At 45.3% G+C, this 23,739-nt stretch overlaps 1 protein-coding gene across 3 annotated transcripts in view; it reads right to left on the reverse strand.

Moving 5' to 3' along the window:
* Nucleotides 1-23,530, reverse strand: part of SQOR (sulfide quinone oxidoreductase) — a 46,082-nt gene extending 22,552 nt beyond the window's left edge. The window contains exons 1-2 of one of the 3 annotated variants that reach the window (XM_033408377.2): nt 23,137-23,530; nt 2,332-2,582 (exon numbers count right to left, since the gene is read on the reverse strand). In XM_033408377.2, coding sequence (XP_033264268.1) covers nt 2,332-2,565 — 234 coding nt within the window. In that variant the 5' untranslated portion in view covers nt 2,566-2,582; nt 23,137-23,530. Of the gene's footprint in view, nt 1-2,331; nt 2,583-9,704; nt 9,726-23,136 lie in introns of those variants that run through there. The other 2 variants (XM_004281272.3, XM_049706072.1) reach the window with 2 other exon arrangements.
* Nucleotides 23,531-23,739: the final 209 nt, after the last annotated feature.

The raw sequence follows: 23,739 nt of genomic DNA on the forward strand, positions 1-23,739 counted from the left end.
TTTGGGGATGCTCAAAACTTCATTAACTTCCCACTGTGTTTCCCAAGACCATAGGGAGGACTACAGACATCCCCTATCAGCACTAGGATCCCTCTTCTCCTTTCTCAGAGGCATCAGATCCCACCATGATACCCAAACTTCCAGTATTTTCTGGAGTTCTTCTGCTTCAGATGGTCCACTCTTGATCTCAGTTAGCTGTGAAAGTTCTAGGCTTGGGGCCAAAGGGTATATTGGCTTAATGGTCTCTGAGAATTCCAATACATCCATGGAGCAGACCGGGGGACTAAGAGATCTCAACTTTGTCAAAATGCCTCATACTGGCCAGACAGAATTGCCAACACCCCCAGAGAGTGAAGAGGACATAAGGAACAGCTCTGCAATCTCCCTACAGCCATAATGCATGGGATCAAAGATAAGGGGGTTAGGGCTTCCCTGGTGGCGCAGTGGTTGAGAGTCCGCCTGCCGATGCAGGGGACACGGGTTCGTGCCCCTGTCCGGGAAGATCCCACATGCAGTGGAGCGGCTGGGCCCGTGAGCCATGGCTGCTGAGCCTGCGCGTCTGGAGCCTGTGCTCCGCAACGGGAGAGGCCACAACAGTGAGAGGCCCGCGTACCGCAAAAAAAAAAAAAAAAAAGATAAGGGGGTTAGAGGTCTCCAGTTGTGAGAGCTCCAGTTGTGAGAGCTCAACGATTTCAAGTCCATCTTGAACAGAAAAGGGAATGAAAATACAAACTCGGATTATTTTTTAGACTGCAAACAAGCACGAGCTCTAGCAATCACTAAACCACACACAGGAGGGAAAGTGCCAAAGGCCTGAGCCGCTGGCAGCTCCTGTGACAGCCCCTGTCATGCACTTCCTCACAGAGCAGGACAGACTCCATTCTGGCCTCCTGAATTGTGTCCAGTGCCTTGGAGGGGCCTGTCTCATCACAAAGAGTAGCCCCACTGGGAGGCCTTCCCTGGGTTAGCTACAATCCACCACAGGCCACCTGATACAGCTCTCAGACCACTGTCATTTAAAATGTTGTCCCTGAATTAAAGTCACTTTTAAAAGGAAATAGACGGAGAGTGCCCTCCAGTCTCCCCACAAATCACAACGTATCAGTTGGAGATTGCAAAAAAGCCCTGGGCAGCCTCGTTTGGTACTGGGAAGACTTCCTGAAAAGGACTGTGCCTTTCTTGCCCTACCCTCTCCACCAAACCAGCACCAGATCCATTTTGCTTTTTCCTCCCAAAGATACAGCTTCCCACTGGTGCACACCCAGTTCCTTAGGAAACATTAAGCCAACCGCCAAAAATCTTGACTATTTTTTGAAGCTCTGGACAATCTTAAAATATTTTTCATGAAATAGTGCCTTACAAACACTTCCCAACTTCCCACCTCGTGTCTGCTACCTTTTTCTGCTTTATAATCTGTTTATAATCTCTTACACTTAAATTTCTCAAGCCCACTGACACCTTTTCAGTGGGTTTTCACCTTTTCCCCACCGCCCCTCAACTCATCACCCTTTCTCCAGACTGGAACAGGGAAAGGAAAGTGCAACGGCCACTGATTTTCCTCTGGACATGAGACTGAAGGTGGAGGATGACATGAGTTGAATTGTTTCTCTCCAAAAAACATGCTGACGTCCTAACCCCAGGACCTGCGATCGTGACCTTATTTGGAAATAGGGTCTTTGCAGATGTAATCAAGTTAAGATGGGGTCACACTGGATTAGAATGTCCTTGACTCTCTAATGTCTATCCATCAGACTGTCTAACGTCTAATCCAATGACTGGTGTCCTTATAAGTAGGTCATGTGAAGACACTAGAGCCACACAGAGAGAAGGCCATGTGAAAACAGAGGCAGAGATTGGAGTGATCTACAACAAGCCAAGGAACACCAAGGACTGTCCACAACCATAGAAACTAGGAGAGAGGCATGAGACAGCTTCCCCTTCCCCCTCAGCCTTCGAGGGGAGCATGGCCTTGCTAACACCTTGGTTTGGGACTTCTAGCCTCCAGAACTGCGAAAGAATAAATTATCTGTTGTTTTACGCCACCCCCTTTATGGTAATTTGTTACCGCAGCCCTAAGAAACTAACAGAGAGAAGAACATAAGCCAGGAGATCTGTCCTCGCTCTCTCCCTCCCCCCACCTTCTCCCAATTCTTTTGGACGACCTGCTTTTTGTGCCCAGAAAGAGAAGCACTCACCTGGGAACACGGTGGCCTAGGCATGACAGTCATCCCCAACCCAGCCCCTAACCTACACATGCATGTGCACGACACACACACACACACACACACACACGCACACGCACACGCACGCACTCAAAAGGGGGAGACTTACCTCGCTGGGCTCAACGATGGCCACATTCTCTGTGCCCACTTTCCTCTTCATGCGGGCAGCCATGGTGATCCCACCACTGCCCCCACCCAGCACCAGCACCTCATAGTGGTTCTTGGCTGCGAGCCTGGCCCCCGTGTGAAGCTGAAGTGGTTTGGCCTGCTGACAGCCCAGCCTGAGGAGGCAGGCAAAGAGTCGGACACGGGGGCCAGACACCACAGCGGCCAGCGGGGTCATCTTCAGGCTGGATCAGGCTAGAAGGGAACAGATAAGGCTCTGTGTAAGGAAGGAGCCACTATGGGACCGAAGCATTTTCATTCCGGGAGGGAGGGGAGGCTGGCATCTGGCCGGCTCAAGCTGGTTGCCGCCGTTTCAACACCACCTCCCCACCTGGCTGTGGTCAAGAGCTTCTCGGGAATGCTCCACAGATGGCTAACAATTGGCTAAGCTTTCCTTTTCTCCCTCTCCTCCTCCTTGCAGGACATCTCAGACTTTGAACCACGTAAGTCTCATCTTTTAAGCTCTCCTCATAATGTGCCTGTCCCTCTCCTTGTCCCTCCCTAAAGCTAGGGCATCATCTACAGTATCCCGCTGTCATCCTTCTCCTCTCAGGCACATTCCTCAATTCTTTCTTTGGCTTTTCAGTCCCCCAAATATGTATGAGTCTACAGATAGACACCTGAACAATCCCTTGCCACAAAGGGCACCTGAGACCTTGCTGAAACAGAAAGAGTCCAGCAAGAAACCCACCTGCTCTGCAGCTCAGAGTTCAGGCCAAGGTAATCAGAGCCTCAGCCCCACTAAGAAGTACCCGGATCTGCCTGCCCAGCGACACACGATTTAAATCACTGGCTACAGACACATAAGCAAAGGCCCTCCATATCTTTGGCAGTTTCAACCAGATGATGCAAAAGCCATAAAAGGAGCCCTGCCTGGTATCATAAAGTTATATTTTATGAAAAGAATCTGCATATGCTGCTGACTAGTCTTTTATTATATCCGCCCAATTCGGTAAATAATCTCCCCGAATAGTTTTTCCAAGAGACACACTTTAACCTTTAGGAAAAGGTGTTTCTGCTCTGAGCTGCTGGTGCTTTGGCAGTGAGGAAATGAAGGCATCTCAGAAGCTGGCCTTGGCGTCATCCCATCCACAGATCCGGCCTTACATCTTGGATACAGTCTATTGTATAACTTGAGGGGTCCAGACCAAAATATCTCCCTCCCTGCGTATTGCAGCACCCCAAATTCCACCATCAAGCTCAGTCCTGTGGGTTCAACAATGCCCCAGGAACCCTTTATTAAAATGCAAGTACCCAGCTGGGGGATAACACTTCTAGCTGCTAAGTTCACCAACTTCTTAACGGGAACAACTTAATTATATGACTACCCCTGCTCCACCGCCTCCAGTGGAGAAGAGGAAGGCTACACGAGGGAATTAGAGAAAGCTGGGAGGGAAAAGGAAAGGAAGAAAGAAGGGCCCTGGAGGAGTGAGAAGGAGGGGCTGGAGTGATGATTTTAATTAAGATTAACTCTACTCCAGTGTTTTGGAACCCCTGACAATTTCCTCAATATTTCAGATCTGAAAAGCAACCCAGAGCTGGGGGAAGGGACATGGGGGCTACAGAAAGTGGGGCAGGCTCATACACTGTTGCCACAAGTTTAAATCAGTATGACCCTTATAGAAAACATTTCTCATCCTTTGACCCTGCATTTCGATTTCTGGGACTCTGTTCTAAGGAAGTAACCTCTAATACTTAAGAAGACAAACCTTTACAAAGATATATCTCACATATTCATTCATAATACGTTCAACCCTGAGTTAACTGGTTTGTGGATTGGATCTGATTACGTCCTGGTTACAGAAAAAACAACTGCAGCCTCCACGCTGGCCAAGGAAGGCTCAGGCTCCAGTCTATTCTAACCAAGGCTAATTTATGATTACTTCTCTTTTAAATATGGGGGTGGGTACGGGGAGATGGGCAGGAATAGCCATCTGCTTGTTAAAACTTTGGGGAAGGGTTAAGTAAAATATGGTTACACAAGATGACCTATGTAGTCTTTTCAAATTATGTTTACATAATTAGTCTTTTCCAGAATAATTACGTAACGATCAGGATATAAACTGGAATTACAATATGAGCTCAACTATGTAAGAGAAAGTGTATTTTAAAAAAATAGGAAAATGTTAACACTGGGTAAGTGGTTTTTCTCTGGGTTTTAGAATAATGGGTGATTTTGATTTCTTCTGCTTTTCTGTATCTTATAAAATCTCTACTGTATACATATATTAATGTTATAATAATGAAATCTATTTTGATGACAATAACAAACATGTACTAAGTCCTTTACATAAACATTTAACTTGTGAGATGGCTGTCATTATCGTCCCCATTTTACAGATGATAAAACTGAGGCAGGGAGCTCACAAATGGTGGGCTGTGATTTGAACCTGGGCACTTCAGTGCCAGAGCCTCTGCTTCAAACCACTATATCTATTATCTCTATCAATAACAACAAAACAGTGCTTACATGATAATCTTAAATGAAAAAAATCCAGGTATCTTTTCCACACTTCCCACAAAAGGGAAACCATTTTTTGCACGGTACTGACACCTAAATATTAGCAATGTTTTGATAACACTATAATTGATTTTTTCCCTCTTCTTTGCATGTGCTTTTCTCACGTTTTCTTTAATGAGCTTTAAATTTTAAAAATCACTCCATTTGGTTTTATTTGTTTGGTTGGGTTTTTTGTTTCTTTGTTCTTTGTTTCTTAATCATTGAGGAGTGGAGGAAATCACCAAGTAGGATACTGCTGTTTGCTAGGGAAGAAGATATTTTATGGTGAATAGACAGTCATCACATCCTGCCTTTCTATATGTCCACAGAACAACGGAATCACAGCAAAACTCCTCACTTGCCTTTTAGGGAAACCACTTTTTCATGGTCCTGACACAACATCTTAACTCCATGGAAAGAGTTACAAAATAATGATCTAAGAGGAGGCCTGGCTAAGTTTCTGCTTTCCAACCACGCCATCTGAGGCTCTTCAACCTCCTAATTCCCTTCCAGCCTAATACCCCATGGTTCTCCTCTTGAAAGAGGAAGAGTTTATGCAAATATTTCCCTCATTCAGCCAAGAAGGCTGGTTCTGTTTTATTTCAGCAGTTACCCATAGCCTATTTCTGGATTCAGTGTAAATAAACACAAAGTCCTCTGAACCAGTTCTATCAACTTCATTAAAAACAGTCATCAAGCAGAATATCCTGGTCTTTGCAGTCAAATTTCACTTGTGAACCATCAACAAAAATTTCACAAACATAAAAGAACGTGTTAGAGGAAATGTTCCAAGCTTGAAAACACTTGAAAATCTCAGGAACACTCCCATTCTAACAATGTAATGTCATCCTCACTTTCGGATCAGAAAAACCAGAACCACAATCTAATGCTATTTATGGAGAAGGTAGGGCATGATACAAGGTCAAAGACCAGAAAAAACCCAGGACAATAATCATAATTTTTTAGTATCCCACTTTGCAACTGTGGTATAATAAAATATATATATTTGCACTTTATTCCCTGTTCATGGTACAAAGCTCCTAAAACCCTTGGAATTTCCTGGGTGACAGGAGTTGTTATTCAATAGCAAATAATAATAAGGAGCCCCTTTCAACCATAACTGTTAATGTTAATGAAGCGATTCAGGGTGGGACCCCTAGATAGCTTCACGATGGAAGCCGTTCACCTGAAAGACCAAACACGTCATTAGAGGGTTGGAATTTTCAGCCCCGCCCCCAGTCTCTGGGAGGAAGTGGGGCTGGAGATTGAATTCTATAAAAACTCGTGAACAGGGGCTCCTCTGGTGGCACAGTGGTTAAGAATCCGCCTGCCAGTGCAGGGGACACGGGTTCAAGCCCTGGTCCAGGAAGATCCCACATGCCGTGGAGCAACTAAGCCCGGACGCCACAACTACTGAGCCTGCGCTCTAGAGCCCGTGAGCCACAACTACTGAGCCCGCGTGCCGCAACTACTGAAGCCCGTGCGCCTAGAGCTCATGCTCCGCAACAAGAGAAGCCCCCGCAATGAGAAGCCCGCACACCGCAAGGAAGAGTAACCCCCACTCGCTGCAACTAGAGAAAACCCGCGCACAGCAACAAAGACCCAACACAGCCAAAAATAAATAAATAAATAAAATTTTTTTTAAAAAAAACCTCTTGAACAATGAGATTCTGAGAGCTTCGGGGTTGGTGAACGTGCTGAAGTGCTGGGAGGGTGGTGACACACCCAGAGAGGTCATGGAAGCTCTGTGGCACCTCCCCACCCTCTCCCCCCACCCCAGCCCATACCTTGCCCTACGCATCTCTTCCATTTGGCCATTCCTGAGTTGAAATAAGCTTTATAAGAAACTGGTAAGCATAAGTGAAGTGTTTTCCTGAGTTCTGTGTGTCATTCTAGCAAATTATCAAACCTAAGAGGGCATCCTGGGAGCCCCAAAATTTGTAGTCAGGCAGGCAGAAGTGTGGGTCGCCTGGGATGCCATTTGCAGCTCTGGGAGCTAACATCCGAACTGAACTGTTGAACACCCAGTTGGTGTCAGAGAACTGGCTGGTGTTGGAAAAGACATACACCAGGTGTTAGAAGTAGTGTCAGAAAATATCGACAGGAACCAAGAGAAATTTCTGACATTGACCTAAACCAAGTCTGGAGCAACAATCAAAAAAACAGACAATTGAAGGAAGCAGGTCACACAATCTTAACCAGAATGAAAAAAAAGGAAAGGCCAAACTTGACCCTGAAGTCAACAGAAAAGAAATAAAAAACCTCTGTCAACAAAATAACTGAGGAGCATAAATCTAAGTCTCTGAGTCTCCCTAGAAGGGAGCCTGAAACACATCTACCTGTTAGGTTAAGAAATAAGAATTACCCACTAACGATGCGGACGAATGCAGTTGCTTTCTCTCTACCCTCTTACAAGGTGAAACACCCACTCTTTAAAAGGATCAATAAATAGGGCAAAATTAACTGTCATTTAACAAGTGGCACATTTATTTAATTGAAAAAAATGTATTTCATATAACAAATACATGTCCTAGTTAAATAACGTCATGCTTTTAAGTTAGATAAAAATACAATTAATGCTAAATCAATTGAGGGCTTCCTTCAAAGAATCAAAATAAATGCTTTGTTCTAGCTGTAGTCTGACTGAAGTAAAATCCCTGCTGATTGAAAAATAATACAGCCTGCTAGGCATCTCCTACTTACATCACTGGCTGCTGACTCCAGACCCCCTGGTCTAGGCAAGTCTTTGGGACTCCCCCACCTCTCACAGCCAGCCTTTCTGGGACAAGCCACAGACCGCCAGTGTCGAGAGCTCTCTAATCCTATGCCACGTGCATGCCACTCACCGGGTGTCAGCTAGGACACTTGGCCCAGTTCAAAAAGAGCTAGCCTCTAAACAAGGATTATTCAGAGCATCTTAATGAAAGACCCAACAGGCCAGCAAGACTCAGTCAATCTTTCAGCTATTTTTGCTCTTGAGGAAACAGGGGGTCTTTGTATGGGTCACAACTGTCTTATCTCAAGCCCATGCCAGGCTGGGCCCTCATTGCTTTCGGTTTCAATAACTACAAGGCCAATCTTTATTATATCGTCTTTGTAGACAACTTCAAAAATCAAAGAGGAAAACAGACGATGAACAGCCTCCACCTCTCACCACCCACCCCGTTCCTCCTACCTGACCTCTGGACCTCCAGCTTCCCAGCCAAGCTTATGCTGAGCTGTGATGTCCTGAGGGTCTGGATCCCTGTGGGTCCCAGTCTCTGAGACACAAGTGAACCTTGTCTACACAGCATGGGTTGGGCTTACACCTAGTGCCCAGGTGGTAAGACTCCTGGAAGGCTCCTCCTCCTCCATTCGCTCCTCCCCCTTGGGCTTGCTGGGCCTTTTAACTTAAATCAGCCAAGTCTATCGTCAGTTATTTACATCTCTCAACAAAATTACTTCCAGAAGACAGGGTTCGATAAGAAAAAGTAGGCAGAAACTATCATAATAATAATAGCTAACATTTAGCTATTATTTAGCTACATTTAGCTATTATTTAGCTAACATTTACTGAGTGTTTACTCTGCTGTCTCAGAGACAATAACTTTGTAAAGAGGGTGTTAGTATCCCCATTTTACAGACAAGAAAATTGAGGCTTAGTGTAAAGTTAGAGCACCTGCCTAAGGTCACCTCCCTGATTAAAGAGCAGAGGTTAATTCAAACTTACTCCTCAACTGAGTTCTCACACTGTTAGACCTAAGAGATAATTCAGGGAAAATGCCTACCAGCTGAATTTTATTTAATTCAAATGTAAAGTAACTTATGCCCCAGGGAGTGAGTTGGGAGGGAATATATGATATTAAATTTTAGCTTACTAAACAAATTGGAAGAAAAAAATTTTAAGTTTTTTGGGGGATGAGTGAGGTAGAATAATAGTATTGATGTAAGTTTTTATGGGCCCTTGAATTTTTAAAATACTGGGATTCTTGCAGTTTAAATGATTTGGGATTTGCTCAAAAATATTACAGGAGGTGAGTAGGTAGGAGTGTAGATGACATCAGATTGGCCATGAGTTGATAATAATTTTTTTAATTGAAGTATAGTTGATTTACAATGTTTCAAGTGTACAGCAAAGTGATTCCATTATATATATATATATATATTCTTTTTCAGATTCTTTTCCATTATAGGTTATTACAAGATATTGAATATAGTTCCCTGTGCTATACAGTAGGTCCTGGTTGTTTATTTTATATATAGTAGTCTGTATCTGTTGCCAAATACAAATTTATCCAATTCCAAATTTATCCCTGCCCCCTCGTTTCCCCTTTGGTAACCATAAGTTTGTTTTCTATGTCTGAGTCTACTTCTGTTTTGTAATTGTAAATAAGTTCATTTGTATCATTTTTTTAGATTCCACATATAAGTGATATCATATGTTATTTGTCTTTCTCTGTCTGACTTACTTCACTTAGTATGATAATCTCTAGGTCCATCCACATTGCTGCAAACGGCATTTCAGAGTTGATAATAGTCTGAAGCCAACTGATGGATATATATATGGGCATTCCTTGTGGTAATCTGTGAATTTTTGTATATGCTGGAAAGTTTCCTCAATAAAAAATTAAAATGAACGAATGAATGAAACAGCAAAAAACAGAAATCAAAAAACAGTGTGTCAGGGTGGACATTACCTTTGCTCTTTAGTCACTGAAATGTTAAGGTCTAAGCCTATTTCAAGTAATAGCAAGATAACAGAAATACAAGTAGTAGCAACACAATTACGATACTTCCCTCCCAAGTGCCTAGAGCTTTACAATTCACAGGACCCATACCTGAGTCTACACTGGAGGTATCGATACCACTTTACAAATGGGAAAACTGAGGCTCAGAGGGCCGAGGTGATCTTCCAAAGGTCACTTGAATCTGCAGCAGGGTCAGAGCTACAGTGAGTCCTTTCCGTGAACAGCAACTTTTTCTGAATGCCCTTTGGAGCAGCAATGCAGGCATTAGCGGGAGCCTGCAATTCAGAGGTGGAGAGCTCCCAGTCTGGACCTTCTCCCGGCTCCGAATCTCAAGATGACCTCTTTGCTGGGGCTCCACATGCCATCCCCCAGAAGGGCAGCCCTCCAGGCAGGGGCAGATCCAGGTTTTATGGGCATTGAAGCCTATACACGTTGGAGACCCAAAATTACAAATACAAAATTAGATAGTTAATATTAATTTGGAATGAGAAAACAAGTCCAAATAAATGTCTGGATCCTTGGTGAGTCAAGACTCTTCTGAGATCTCTTTTAGGCAGTTTAACAGAAACATAAGCATAATGCTTTCTGGTTATAACCTGGCTACCCCTCCGCTCCTGGAACTCCCAGCACCCACAGAGACCTGTGCAAGAGAGAGGCCCAAAAGCTTAAACTTCATTTGCTTCTGGGTAAATCCACCTCTAGTGCCTACTGCACTCCTCTAGGGCACTCTGCCCACCCACCCCTCTGGGACTCAATGAACTGGCCTGGTCCCTCCCTCTACCAGTTCTCTGCAAAAGCCCCTCCCACCCCTTGCCAGCATACCATGGCTACTTTGGACAATCTGAAGCTAGACCCTGACCCCTATTGTAAAACTGGCTCATCACTGCACCATCTCAGACTCCGATGTGCCAGGCGCTGTGCTAGGCACTAGAGGTAGACATATCATCCCCATTTTACCAGCTGAAAAAAGTGAGGCTCCAGGAGACTGGTTACATCAAGGCCACACAGCCAAAAAAGGACAAAACCAGGATTAAACCGGAGGGGATGGAAAGGAGAGAGGGAGAGAACCAAAGCAATCATCACTTTCCCTATTATACAAAGGGCACTCCTGGAAATTGGCTCACACGATTATGGAGGCTACGCCCCAAGATCTGCAGTCAGTAAGCTGGAGATCCAGGAGAGGCAATGGTGGAGTTTCAGTCCAAAGGAACAGCGGGCTCAAGACCCAGGTAAAGCTGATGTTTCAGTTCAAGTACCAAGGCAGGAGGAAACCAATGTCCCAGGTCAAGGCAGGCAGACAGGAAGGGTTCTCTCTTCCTCGTGGGAGGGTCAGCCTTTTTGTTCTATTCAGACCTTCAACTGATTGGATGACACTACCCACACCGAGGAGGACAATCTTCTTTCCCCAGTCTACTGATTCCTCCAGAAACACCCTTATAGACACACCCAGAATAATGTTTAACCAAACATCTGGGCACCCTGTGGCCCAGTCAAGTTGACACAGGATATTGGCCATCACACCCTCTGACTTAAACTATCAAAGGGCAGGTCCAAATACGGAAAAAATCTCAGGAAGGAAATTGTCACTGTGACTGGATTGCCAGGAAAATACCAAACACTGCCCCCCAAATGCTATGGTAGCTTAATGTGATCTCATCTCAATCTGAAGTACATGCAAGTATGTAGGCATATTTGTGGCACTTATCAATGGCACTGAATAAGACACTTCATGAAACCTTCCTGGAGATATTTTGAATCCTACTGTATTAATCATGTTTTTAATTTCTGTATTTTATGATTGTTTGACATTTGGGGGCTTTGTTAATCCTAAAGAGACTGCCCCTCTCAGGGCTAACCAACTCCTAAAGACAGTACACAACGCAGTCTAGGAGCACACCTTTGATAAGTAAAGCCAACAAACCCAGAGTCCATACGCGAACCACTTCCTCTGTCTGGGTTTTACATTCCAGAAGGCAACATTCTTCTGCCCTGATCATCCCAGGACCAGACACCAGACAACCAGGGCAGTCCCTATACGCCAGAGCCCACTAAAATTATTCAAATTAGCCAATCCCAAACCTGGTCCGCCTGTTCCCCCTGCCTCATGAAAACCACATTACAGGTTTTCCTTAATTTTTCTGCCTCCTGACCAACCTGCATGCTTCCCCATGTGGCCCGGGTACATGGTGTACCAGGCCTCCCATTCCTAGGGAACTCGGAGTCAAAACTTTGTCCTTCATGGTGGTCATCTCCTGATGTGCTGGTTTCACCATGCCTCATTGAAAACAAATCCCAGGTACATTTTAATACACTAAAGTGCATTCACTACTGTCCAGTCAGATGGAAGATTTTACATGTTTAACAAATTTTGCTCTACTCCTTCTCCTTACAAACTCGCTGAACTGTCAGGTGGCATTTAAAAAGCAATTTAATTACATATTACTGTTGAATGCTATAATTATGTGAGTGAGTGAGCCAAGTTTTGCAACTAAATAACATAGCTACGGTATGATTTTTTAATGCAATAATTACTCCTGAAGAATACAGCACCGGGCGGTCCTCTCTTTTGTCCCACTCTATTAATGTACTGAAACGGGATATCTTCTCCAACAAGGAAAGTTTTCCCATATATTTTAGCCATTTAACCTTGATAAAAGAGAGGTGTCATCAGCCAGAAGTGCTCAAAAAACATCACCTAAGCTATATTTTTATTTACAGATTTATTTCCTACACAAAAGGTATGCAGATTAAATTACATTTAGCTATGCTAAATGTGCAATCATATCTTTATGGAAAGAAAGAGTTACATGAAATCTGCATGGCCACAATTCTGCTGTATCTAAGAATGTTTCTACAAGTATTCGTTGAGTACCTACTACATACAAGGACCTGTGCAGATGGACAGAAATTTCCCTACCCAGTCCTGGTCCCATTCCCAGTCTATTAGCTTTAGATGCTAATGGAAGAACAGCAGAGCTTGCCAGTTACTGATAAGGTAGGCCAATAAAAAGGTGAGCCAAATTTCAGGGGAAAGGTGTTTGGTTGGTTTTGGCCGCACAGTGTGGCCTGCAGGATCTTAGTTCCCCAACCAGGGATCAAACCCAGGCCCCCTGTAGTGGAAGCATGGAGTCCTAACCATTGGACCACCACAGGATTCCCCAAGGGAAAGTTTTTTTTAACATTAGAATGTCTAATTTAAATATTGGAAGGTTAAAGGTAGTGAGATGTGTGTACATCTTTCCCTTTCTAGCTTGAGTAGGGATGTGTCCTAGTGCTTTGTGTTTTCCTCTACACTCAATAGAGTGTTTCTGAATTAATTAAGTACTACCTTCCTTCACTGTGTACACATCTGACATACAAAGGTACTGAATAAATCCATCCATCTGCTAATTCATTCTATGCTCTAAATGTTTGTGCCCTCCCAAAATTCATACGTTGAAATCCTAACTCCCAAAGGTTATGGTATTAGTAGGTGAGGCCTTTGGGGGTGATGAGGTTATGAGGGTAGAACCCTCATGAATGGGATTAGTGCCTTATAAAAGAAGGTCCGGGGAGATCCCTCACCCCTTCTACTATGTGAGGACACAGGGAAAAGACATTGGCCCCGACTCAACTATGCTGGCACCTTGATCTTGGACCTTCCGGACTCTAGAACTGTTAGAAATAAATTTCTGTCGTTTATAAGCCACCCAGTCTGTGGTACAGTAGTCCCTCCTTACTCACAGTTTTGCTTTCTGTGGTTTCAATTATCCACAGTGAACTTCAGTCCAAAAATATTAAATGAAATTAAATTTTTAATTTCAGAAATAAAAAATTCATAAGTTCAAAACTGCATGCCATTCTGAGTGGTGTGATGAAATCTCACGCCATCCCACTCCATCCTACCTGGGACATCAATCATCACTCTGTCCAGCGTAGGCTGCCCCTTAGTCACTTAGTGGCCACCTCGGTTATCAGATCAACTGTATTTCAGTGCTGTGTTCAAGTCACCCTTGTTTCACTTAATGAAGGCCCCAAAGCACAAGAGGAGCAATGCTGGCAATTTGGATTTGCCGAAGAGAAGATGTAAAATGCTCCCTCTAATTGAAAAGGTGAAAGTTCTTGACTTAAGAAAATAAAAGAAATCATATACTGAGTTTGCTGAGGTCTACAGTAGGAATGAATCTTCTATCCATGAAATTATGAAGAAGGAAAAAGAAATTCGTGTTAGTACTGATGTTGCATCTCATACTGCCAAAGTTACAGCCCCGGTGTGATAGGTGCTTAGTTAGGATGGAAAAGGCATTAAATTCATACAGCAAGATATTTTGAAGACCACATTCACATAACTGTCATTATAGTACATTGTTATAATTGTCCTATTTTATTATTGTTAGTCTCTTACTGTACCTAATTTATAAATTAAACATTATCACGGGTATGCACATAGAGGAAAAAACATAGTATATACAGGATTCGGTACTATGCATGGTTTCAGGCATCCACTGGGGCCGGGGGAGGGGGATGGGTCTTGGGACGTATTCTCCCACCGATAACAGGGGGCTACTGTATTTCTTATAGTGGCCCAAACAGACTAAGACAATTACTGAGATCCTATCCTTCATTACGCCAGGAGCTGTGCTGGGAAAAAAACCAGTGAACGTGTCACATCAGGTCCTTGTGCTGACGGAACTTACATTCTAGTGGAATGGAGTACACGTTAGCCCCTTAACCCCCGGCTATTATTCCCTTCTGAAATGCCCCTTCCTGTCTCCTCATCTTAGCCGTGGCCCAAAGTGCAGTCCAAGTCCCAGCTTCTCTAGTCCCTCCAGCCCAGGTTGGTTCTACAAGTCATGGTACCTGTCTTGCCCTTCTTGGAACTTCCTTGTGGTCACTGTTATTTGTTGGCATTTTGATGCATCTGTTTTCTCAGAGAGATTGAAACCTCTTGATGGTTGGAGACTCTGGTTCTAACTCTGGTCCCATCTATCCCCACAACACTTATCGAGTATCTGGGCCCTTCTTGTCAACCCTGGGGTCCAAAGAGTTGGTGGCAACAGGCAGAAAACCTCGGCAGCCTACCAGGAGTGCAGCACTCTCTAGCCACCTCCTCAGGGACAGTTGCCAGAAAATGAAGCACCTGTATTTTCCACCACCTACATCATCTCTGGATTAGGGGAAGGAAAGTTGGCGCCGGCTTCCAAAAATCTGGGTTTATATCCCATATCTTAGATTTAACTAGCAGAAGCAAAGTACAATGTAATCAGTATGAGCTAAACACCTTAGGTGTTTTGAGGAGAGAAGAAATCATCAATGAAAACTTGGTGAAACAGAATCTGAGCAGCACGTAAAAGATTGGCAGCATTTGGACAGGTGAAGATGCTATGGGAGGGAACAGCATAGGTAAATGAATCAAAGAGTAGGCTGCTGCTCTCCAGACCTCTCTCCAGCCTTCTCTGCCCTCTCCAAACCCTGGGAGCTGACCTGCAAGGTGCGCATCAGCTGGCCTCCCTGGTCCTCTGGCTTCCAGTTGGATTCAGCCAGTGGGAGGCACCAGGAGATCAGAGGATGCGAAAAGAATGAAATTCGGGTATTTATTCCCCAGACCCCTCGCAGCCAAGCCTCAGCTGAGCAATGCTGGATTCCTCCAGCTGAAGGCCTTGGTTCCTGTGGGGTGGCCTTCCCCTCAGCTACCGCCCTGACTCAGGGTTCTAGTAATCCCTCTACTTGCTTCTTCAGGCCCCAAATCAATACCATTGCTTCACCACTCTTGTTGGTTCCCTTTAACCCTGCCCACATCTTTGTAAATAGTTGTTTCATTAAACCCTTCTTAACAGCACTGTTTGAGTGTGCCAAGTGTTTCATAAGACCCTGACTAATAAGCTGGGAAGGCCAACCAGATATGACTGATATTGAGAGGAGTAGATAATAAAGAAACATCATAGCCCGATTATAAAGGGCCATGCTAGGGAACTGAGGCTTTATATATCAAACTTTTCAGAACAGAGGGGAAAGCTTTGAGAAAATCAATCTAGTGTCCAGGAGAAAATTAAATCAAAAGAGAGACAAAACCAATTCTGGACATCAGTTAGGAGACTAGTACAGAGGTCCAGGTATAATGATAAGGGCCTGATTCAGTGCTAGCATTAGAAATACAAATAAAGGGCTTCCCTGGTGGCGCAGTGGTTGAGAGTCTGCCTGCCGATGCAGGGGACACGGGTTCGTGCCCCGGTCCGGGAAGATCCCTCATGCCGCAGAGCGGCTGCGCCCGTGAGCCATGGCCGCTGAGCCTGCGCGTCCGGAGCCTGGGCTCCGCAACGGGAGAGGCCACAACAGTGAGAGGCCCGCGTACCGCAAAAAAAAAAAAAAAAAGAAATAAAGATTCAGATAAGACAGAGGTAAGGGAAAGAGAATGACTGGATGAGAGGTAAGAAGGGCCCCTGTGGGGACGGAGCCAAAGTTGAATCATGGCAGCTGAAGAGAGAGGCATTGTGTGGGCAGAAACAGGGAAGTCTAGGCAAGGGCCGATCTGGGCTAGTTTGGGACAAGTTAGGGATTTGGGAGATGGAATCCCAAATGCTAGAATGAGCATGGCATAACTGTGGACAAGGAGAAGGGAGCCTAAGCTGGTGCCAACTGGGAAGACAGAGAAATAAGACTGTATAGGCATATTAAGTAAAATTTGGGGTTGGAAGCTTAATCCTAGACAATTCGTAATCTCATCCAGGGGTCACAAAGTAGCAACCTGCAGGCCCAATGCAGACCAGAGCTGTGTTCTGTTTGACTCACAAATTCTGCTTAAATTTTGAATTAGTGCCAACATTAAAATTTTTGGATATCTTACCCTTGAGATTCCAGATTATTGGCCTCTCTGACAACACTGAACCCACATTCTCACATGTCAACTCTCTGGGCTGGAGCTGAGCCATCACTGCCCATCTGGACCCTGCACGAGGTTCCAGCTCTCACCCAGCCCCACGTGGCCTACGATACTCCTTTGTTACTGCTCAGCCCTAGCTGCACACGAGCTGTGGTCCCCGCTAAAGGCAGTGAGAGCCCTTGGAAGTTCTTAAGGAAACTGAAAAAGACCCCCTGGGGGGGGAGTCGAAAGGATGACTTAGAGTAATTCAGTTGAGTTCAGCATTTTTGAGTGTTTACTATGTCCCAGGCACTGGGCTAAGCACTGCGGAACCCGGGATGAATAAGAAGAGTCTATTGTCCCAGGGAAGACCAGGAATATGAAGGTCCATTAAATGGCTGATTCAGAAATTCAGGCACCAGCAAGGGCTTCGAATAGACAGGAGAACAGAGATGAAGGTGTGAATGCAAAACAGATGTTGAAGGAATTTTTGTGACAAATTAGCCATAGGGGATAAAGAAGGAAGGATGTGAACCGGGACCTTGTTCAGGTGGCTATACTGGAGAGACGGTGTTCTGGACTACTCAGAGTGCAGTGAAGATCCAAAGCAGGGTGAGAGAGAAGGAAACCACGCCCCTTGAGGGCCCTGAGAACGAAGGAGCCTAAGGAGCTGAGCCCGAGAAGGGATTAGGCAGGTGGCGCCCTTCCTCTCAGCTCACCTCCCCTTGAATTCAGGAACTGGATTACTATTTTGTTAACAAATAAAGAAAATGGGGCAATCTTCATTTAAGCCTGCAGGGCCATGTTGGAACTCTACCTCTAGAGCTGTTACAATGCCAAATATTTGTTTAAACGTGAAGCTGTGAAGGTAGTGCTCTAGTAGTGGACCAAGAGAAAATCGTCCAGGCAACAGAAACAATCCCGGACGGCTCCCTGATGACTCAGGGTTGAGTCACACTGGGTTTTTTAGTTCCCTAACTCTTTAGGGGGAAACTGTAGGAATTTTCTTTAAAGAATTACTGATTAAGAGTTACTAATGAGGGGGCTTCCCTGGTGGCGCAGTGGTTGACAGTCCGCCTGCCAATGCAGGGGACACGGGTTCGTGCCCCGGGCCGGGAAGATCCCACATGCCGCGGAGCGGCTGGGCCCGTGAGCCATGGCCGCTGAGCCTGCGCGTCCGGAGCCTGTGCTGCGCAACGGGAGAGGCCACAACAGTGAGAGGCCCACGTACAGCAAAAAAAAAAAAAAAAAAAGTTACTAATGAGGACATGGCAATGAAACAGTGGCTGCCTTTGCTACTGAGAAATTTCCTACAAGTTTCCCTAGCCTATGTTCATTTTACAATCAGAGAGCTTTGCAATAGGGGGGGACTGACAACTTCACCAAACCATACATTTGCTAAGCAGAAAATAAAAATCCTATTTACAGAAAGAGAATTCTCTCACATTACGGCTCCAGAAAAAGAAACAATAGGACAGTCAATTGGATTATTTCAACTGAAAGTTAAAGGTTTTGTCTGAATTATATGGGGGGAAGTGCCTTGTTTCTCTGCTTATTTTAGCCAGTGGGAGCTTGACCACTCATGTTCTAGTGTATAAATCATCACAATTTAGCTCCCCTTCAACCCCACCATTCACAGTTGGCCTCTAGTCAAGTATACTGAAGGTTTCAATGTTTGCATATGCCTGTGTGTGTCCATCCTGAGACTGCACAACAAGACACACAGGAGAGGGAGGCCTAATGTGGAGTTAATTTGCTTCCAGTCACACAGCAGGGATCCACCTTTGCCTTGATCTCCTGAAGCCATTCAACGATCACAATAAAATTACTCATCAGCCTCTGGAGTGCTGGAATGCCCACTCAGAGTTTCACATACAAGAAGCCTCTGAGGAGTGGAGTTTCATTATAAACAGGGACTGGCCAATTTGTCAGGAATATTGTTCCATGGAATCCAGCGTGTGAGGTCTTAACACAATGAGAAGAGACTCTTTAATTACACGTTACCCATGTGTTGTTTGAACGTGATTGAAGAGATGCCAAGTTCAATACTTCGATGGTTAGGATAGAATGAGGGGGTAGACACAGTAACAGGTGTGCCAGGTTCCCTAAGCTAGTGTCTTTCCTATGTCTAAATAAATGACAGTTTCCCATTCCGCAAAAGCTTTGTCTGAGGACATGTCAGGAGTTAGGAGACCCAAGTCCACATTCCAGGTAGTGCCAGGTAGGGCTTGTCCTTAACTATTCTGGGTCATGTTTTCTTCATCAGTGGAATAAAGGATTGGACTGGGTAGTTTCAAAGGTCCCTTCCTTTTTTAAACTCTGTGATCCTCTAAACGAGGGGAAAAGGGAAACAGAGGTTCACAAGCAGATACTCAAAGGTGAATACTTGTCCTACTAACTCCATAAATTGACTGGAGCTCTAAACTACTGCAGCAAAGAATGACAATGGTTTGTAACCAAGCCTTGAACATAATCAGAATGGAAACCATATCTCCCTTTCTCTTCCCCCGAGTCTGACACCAGCACCATTGCTGACCATGATTCACTGGGCAGTTGCTGTGCACTATCCCAGACACAACAAAAACATCAGAAAAAATTACTGAAGGTTTTCTATGTGACAGGCATTACACTGTGAATCACATAATTTCTCACAACAACCCGAGACGTTGGTATTATCATCCCTGTTTATAAGTGAGGAAACAGACATTGTGGAGCCACGGGCAAGTCGCAACCACTTTGAGTCCTCTTCCACGAGCATAAAATAAGTGGATGTGTCCAGTTGACTTTAAAGGTCCCTCCTACTCTATGACTCAAAACAAGCTTGGATTTGATTACCTAGACCTTGAAAGGCTCACGATTATCGTGCAAACCCAGTTGGCCAGAAAATAGGATGGCCTGTCACCCACTTAAAGCACCACGCACATGCTCACAGAAACACAAAACCACATTTACTAAACGCAGCACCTCCTTGGGATGTTCTCACAATCTATACTGTAAACAAGGTGATTGTTAAAACACACCAATTTCCTATGAAGACACCATGGGCTGCCTTACAGCAAACTGCCAAGGGAAAAAGAAAGTATCATAGATTGAAATCACCATAGGCCCCAAGATTGAGGCCTCCCCCTTCCAGAAGTCAGGGATTGGTCCCAGGATAAAGACACAGCTATTCCCTCTCCATTACTGTAGATTGGGCTAGAGCTGCTGGTTCCCAGCTACACAGAATGAAAGCTCCCTGAGGGCTGGGCTAGGGTCAAATTTGTAAATTCATTATGACTGGAAAGGAATTACCCCATGGTACTTAAGGATGATCACCAACACCATCATCCCATCACCCACCATGCATTTATAAAAGCATCTGCTCTGTACATGGCTCAGCAGCTAGGCTGGTCATTTGCTTAAGACTGTTTTTCCTAACAGTCAGGACCATGAAGGTGAAGAAGGCCTTAATGACCTCAGACAGGATCCAAGGGACAATACAGAGTGTCTGTAGAAAGAGAGCATAAGATATTCTTGGGTAGGTAAAGGAGAGGGGTCCTAAGAGAAAGTGATGGACCTGCTGGGATCACGACTTAGAATAGAGTGCCAAATTATATTAACTTGTTAGAGCTGCCATTAAAAAAAAGAGAGAGAGAGAGAACCCACAGCTAAACAACAGAAATTTATTTTCTCACAGTTCTAGAGGCTGGAGGTTCAAGAGCAAGGCCTCTTGGGGCCCTATGTAATTGCAGCAGTATAATATTTTGATATATTAACCAACTCTTTTCACCTTGAGATTCTCAGTTACCCTGGGAGTCAACCCCACTCATGCAACCAGACATGTGGCACCCACTGCCTCAAGGAGGGCTCATCCCATGGACCTGCAGAACCAAAAGGTCAGATGCTTAGCTTTTGTTTTCAAAGGGCAAGGTCCAGGTTGAATTAGTCTGCCTGATTAACATCAGGCTATCCTACAGCAAAAATTGAACCAGAAACATCAGCGGCTTGACACGAGAAAACTTATCTGGGTTGAGCCTTCCTCCTCCATCTTTTAGCAACATCATTTGGAACACATGGCCTTGAAGGTCAGTGCAACAAAGGAAGAAAGAGAATAAAGAGCTCACATTCAATGTAAAATTCCTCAGCCTGTATATTATTCTGCTCAGGCTGCCATAACAAAATACCACAGACTGGGTGGCTCAAACAACAGAAATTGATTTCTCACAGTTCTAGAGGCTAGAAGTCCAAAATCAAGGTGTCAGCATGTCTGGTTTCTCATGAGGCCTCTCTCCTAGGCTTGGACCTTCTTATGCCCTCAAATGGTCTTGTCTCTGCACACCCCTGGTGTCTTTTCCTCTTCTTATAAGGACACTAGTCGTAATGGATTAGGGCCCCACGCTTATGATCTCATTTGACGTTAATTACCTTTTTAAAGGCCCTCTCTCCAAATAGTAAGATCCTAAGGTACGAGGATTAGGGCTTCAACATATGAATTTTTGAGGGGACACAATTCAGTTCATAACACCAGCATTTGCCCTCTTCAAAGTTACAGGCGTAGACAGACCCAGCGTGCTCTAAATTTACTGTTCTTTACAAAGTTCTCTCCCCATCTCTCTGCCCCAACTTAGCAATTTTACAAAGTAAACCACAGGCTTCACTGGCTGGATCTACTTTTCTTCTTCCTATTACCATCCACATTTATTGGATTACATAGACTTTTAAGGCTGGGAATTAAGAAGCAACTAGTTGGCTTTAGGTCTAGTCTAGGCAGCTTGTAGCAACTTTCACCTTCTGCTCCTTTTTACCAAATCTTCAAGGGTCATAGAGGAGTTATGTAATGGGTGACGGAGCAGGGAAACGTGAAAAGAGAAAAGAGAAATGTGCATCTGTGTCCAGAAATGCCTCATCATGGGTCTGTCTCCATTCCCTATAAGACAATTTCCTGCGTTACATCACATCAGATTAACAGGCCTAGACACAGGCAAGATGGAGGAGAAACTGTTCTGCAAAGGAGTTCTAGTTTCCTATCAACACTCAATTTCATTTTCTCTGGCAAAACACCAGCCACACAGACCCACACGCACAGACCCATAGGCCCTGATTCACATTTCAAGCCCTCCAGCTCCAGATGTGTTTCTACATTGTTCAGCCAGTAGGAAAAAGCAGCTCGAATTTTAAGCAGAGTCATTTCGCAAACCACCAGCTGTCTCCTGGATAAATTCTGGGTTTTTTAGATGTAGTTACAAGCAACCCTCTCCAATGCACTTATTCATTCAAACAATATTTATTGACTACATTCCATGTACCAGGATTGGGGACATAATGGTGATTGCCACAAGCTTGGGGTCTAGTGAGGGAGACAAGTTCTAATAAATGGTACCTATCTCACCCCTCTGTGCCAGGTGCAATACTGGATACCTTAAATACTTGGGAAGGTACGATTATCTCCACTGTACAATGAAGAAGCCAAGGTGAAAAGAAGTCCAAAAGACAAGCTCGTGCTGCTAGTCAGTGGAAGTGTCAAGACCAGAAGCCATGTGACCTGACTTCCTGAACTTGGGTGGAAGATAAAAATTTCTATCTTTATTTTCACTAATCTCTAACTGAACTTTAGCACTTTCTTCATATATTTATGCAAGAAACCCCAGCAGTACCAGTAGTACCTATTACTGTGTCACCAATAGAAATCACAGATATTTTCTTACATTACAAGCATTGCCCAAATCCTGAAATATTATTTGTGTTCATTACTATTTCAAAATTATGATAGCTATTAGATCCACTGCTAGATCATGTTACTTAATGCATTCGTTTTTCTAAAGGCACATATACTACTGCATAAATTCTTTTAATATGTTGACAAGTGTTTTGAAATAGGTTTCCTTTATAATTCTATGCCTTTTATGTTACACCTTCAAAAGTACTGCACCAAAAAGTGGTCCTTAGTCTTCCCAGAAATGCCAAAGCGGCAATTGGCAGAAAAATGGGTCAGAACCCTACATTACAGCAATGGGCAGCCCAGGCAAATCCAGAGGCTCTGCTCACTGTGTCTTTGAGTAAGAAGCTAGGTTGGGATTCTTTTATAACTAAAAGAGAGAAGCGAAGAGGAAAGGAAAGGACCCCAATTCCACGAGAGGACCCTTTCTACCCTTTCCACCAGTTCCTGCTCAGCACGTGCCCTAAATGCTCTCCTCTGCTGGTTCCAGCCGCAGCTGAAGCTGATTCCTTGAGCGCCCCTCCGTGCCTCGAGCTGTGTGGATAAATGTGCCCCACTGTGGGCAAGCAGACTTCCTACCCCCGGGGGCTGAGCACCCCTTGCGCCCTGGGAACCATGCTGAGTGTCAACAAGCGGAAGGTGCCAGAAATTCCCACACACTAAGATACCAAGAAATTCCCATACACAAGACGACGGATACTTCGGGTTTTTAACCGCCCCTCGCAGGTCAGCTTCTCCGCGACCCCGAGGCCCGACACTGCCGGAAGGAGTCCCAAGACCCGGGTTCCAGTAAGGGCAGCACTAGCTGTAGATGCCGGGGGTGGGGAAGAAAAGTGTGAAGAGGGATGTAACCCGACACACAGGGGCCGCGCAGTCCCAGCTGCTGGGACAGAGTTGGGTTAACAGTCGGCCTTATGGGTGATCTCTGTCCCCGCCCGGTCCCCCTCTCCTGGCCAAGTGCCCGATATAGGCCGCAGGATGCCTCTTACCCAGGGGTGCGCAGAGCCTCCGGCCACAGCGTTGGTGCAGCAAAAGCAGCCGCTCCCTGCGAGGGCTCTCGCCTCTGCTGGGGCCCGCCCAGCCCTGGGCGGAAGCTGGAGGCGGGGAGAGCGAGCCCACCCCCGCCCCAGGAAAGTTCCGGAAAGGTCCCGCCGTTGCCCCGCCCGGCGCCACGGGCCGGGGAGCCAAGGTCAAGTGCGAGCTGCACCCGGGCTTCAAGCGCTCACAGGGTACAGCCAGGGACGCGAGTCCAGAGGGCCCGGGGCGCTGCCGGCAGGGCAGACGCCCCTACCCGCAGCGCACCCTGGAGCGCGGCCGGGTGCCCTTGGCGCGACATAGGAGGGCACGGAGGCCACCTGTCGCTCCCCCCATTCCCGGGTGCCTACACCGTTGCGTAACTGGCAGGAACAAAGGTGAAGGCGGGGCTGTGGATAGAGGCCCTGGCGGTTTGCTTTGGGTCGTCCAGTGAGCCCTGCTGGGCTTCTCATCTGGTTCCCAAGACTGTCCAGAGAGACAACTGTTCCCGGGTTCATTTCACAGATAAGGTAACCAAGGCTCAGAGAAGCCCCAAAACTTGCCTTGGTAAGCGCCGG

This window comes from Orcinus orca, chromosome 2, assembly GCF_937001465.1.
Source record: "Orcinus orca chromosome 2, mOrcOrc1.1, whole genome shotgun sequence".
NCBI classification, from domain to species: domain Eukaryota; kingdom Metazoa; phylum Chordata; class Mammalia; order Artiodactyla; family Delphinidae; genus Orcinus; species Orcinus orca.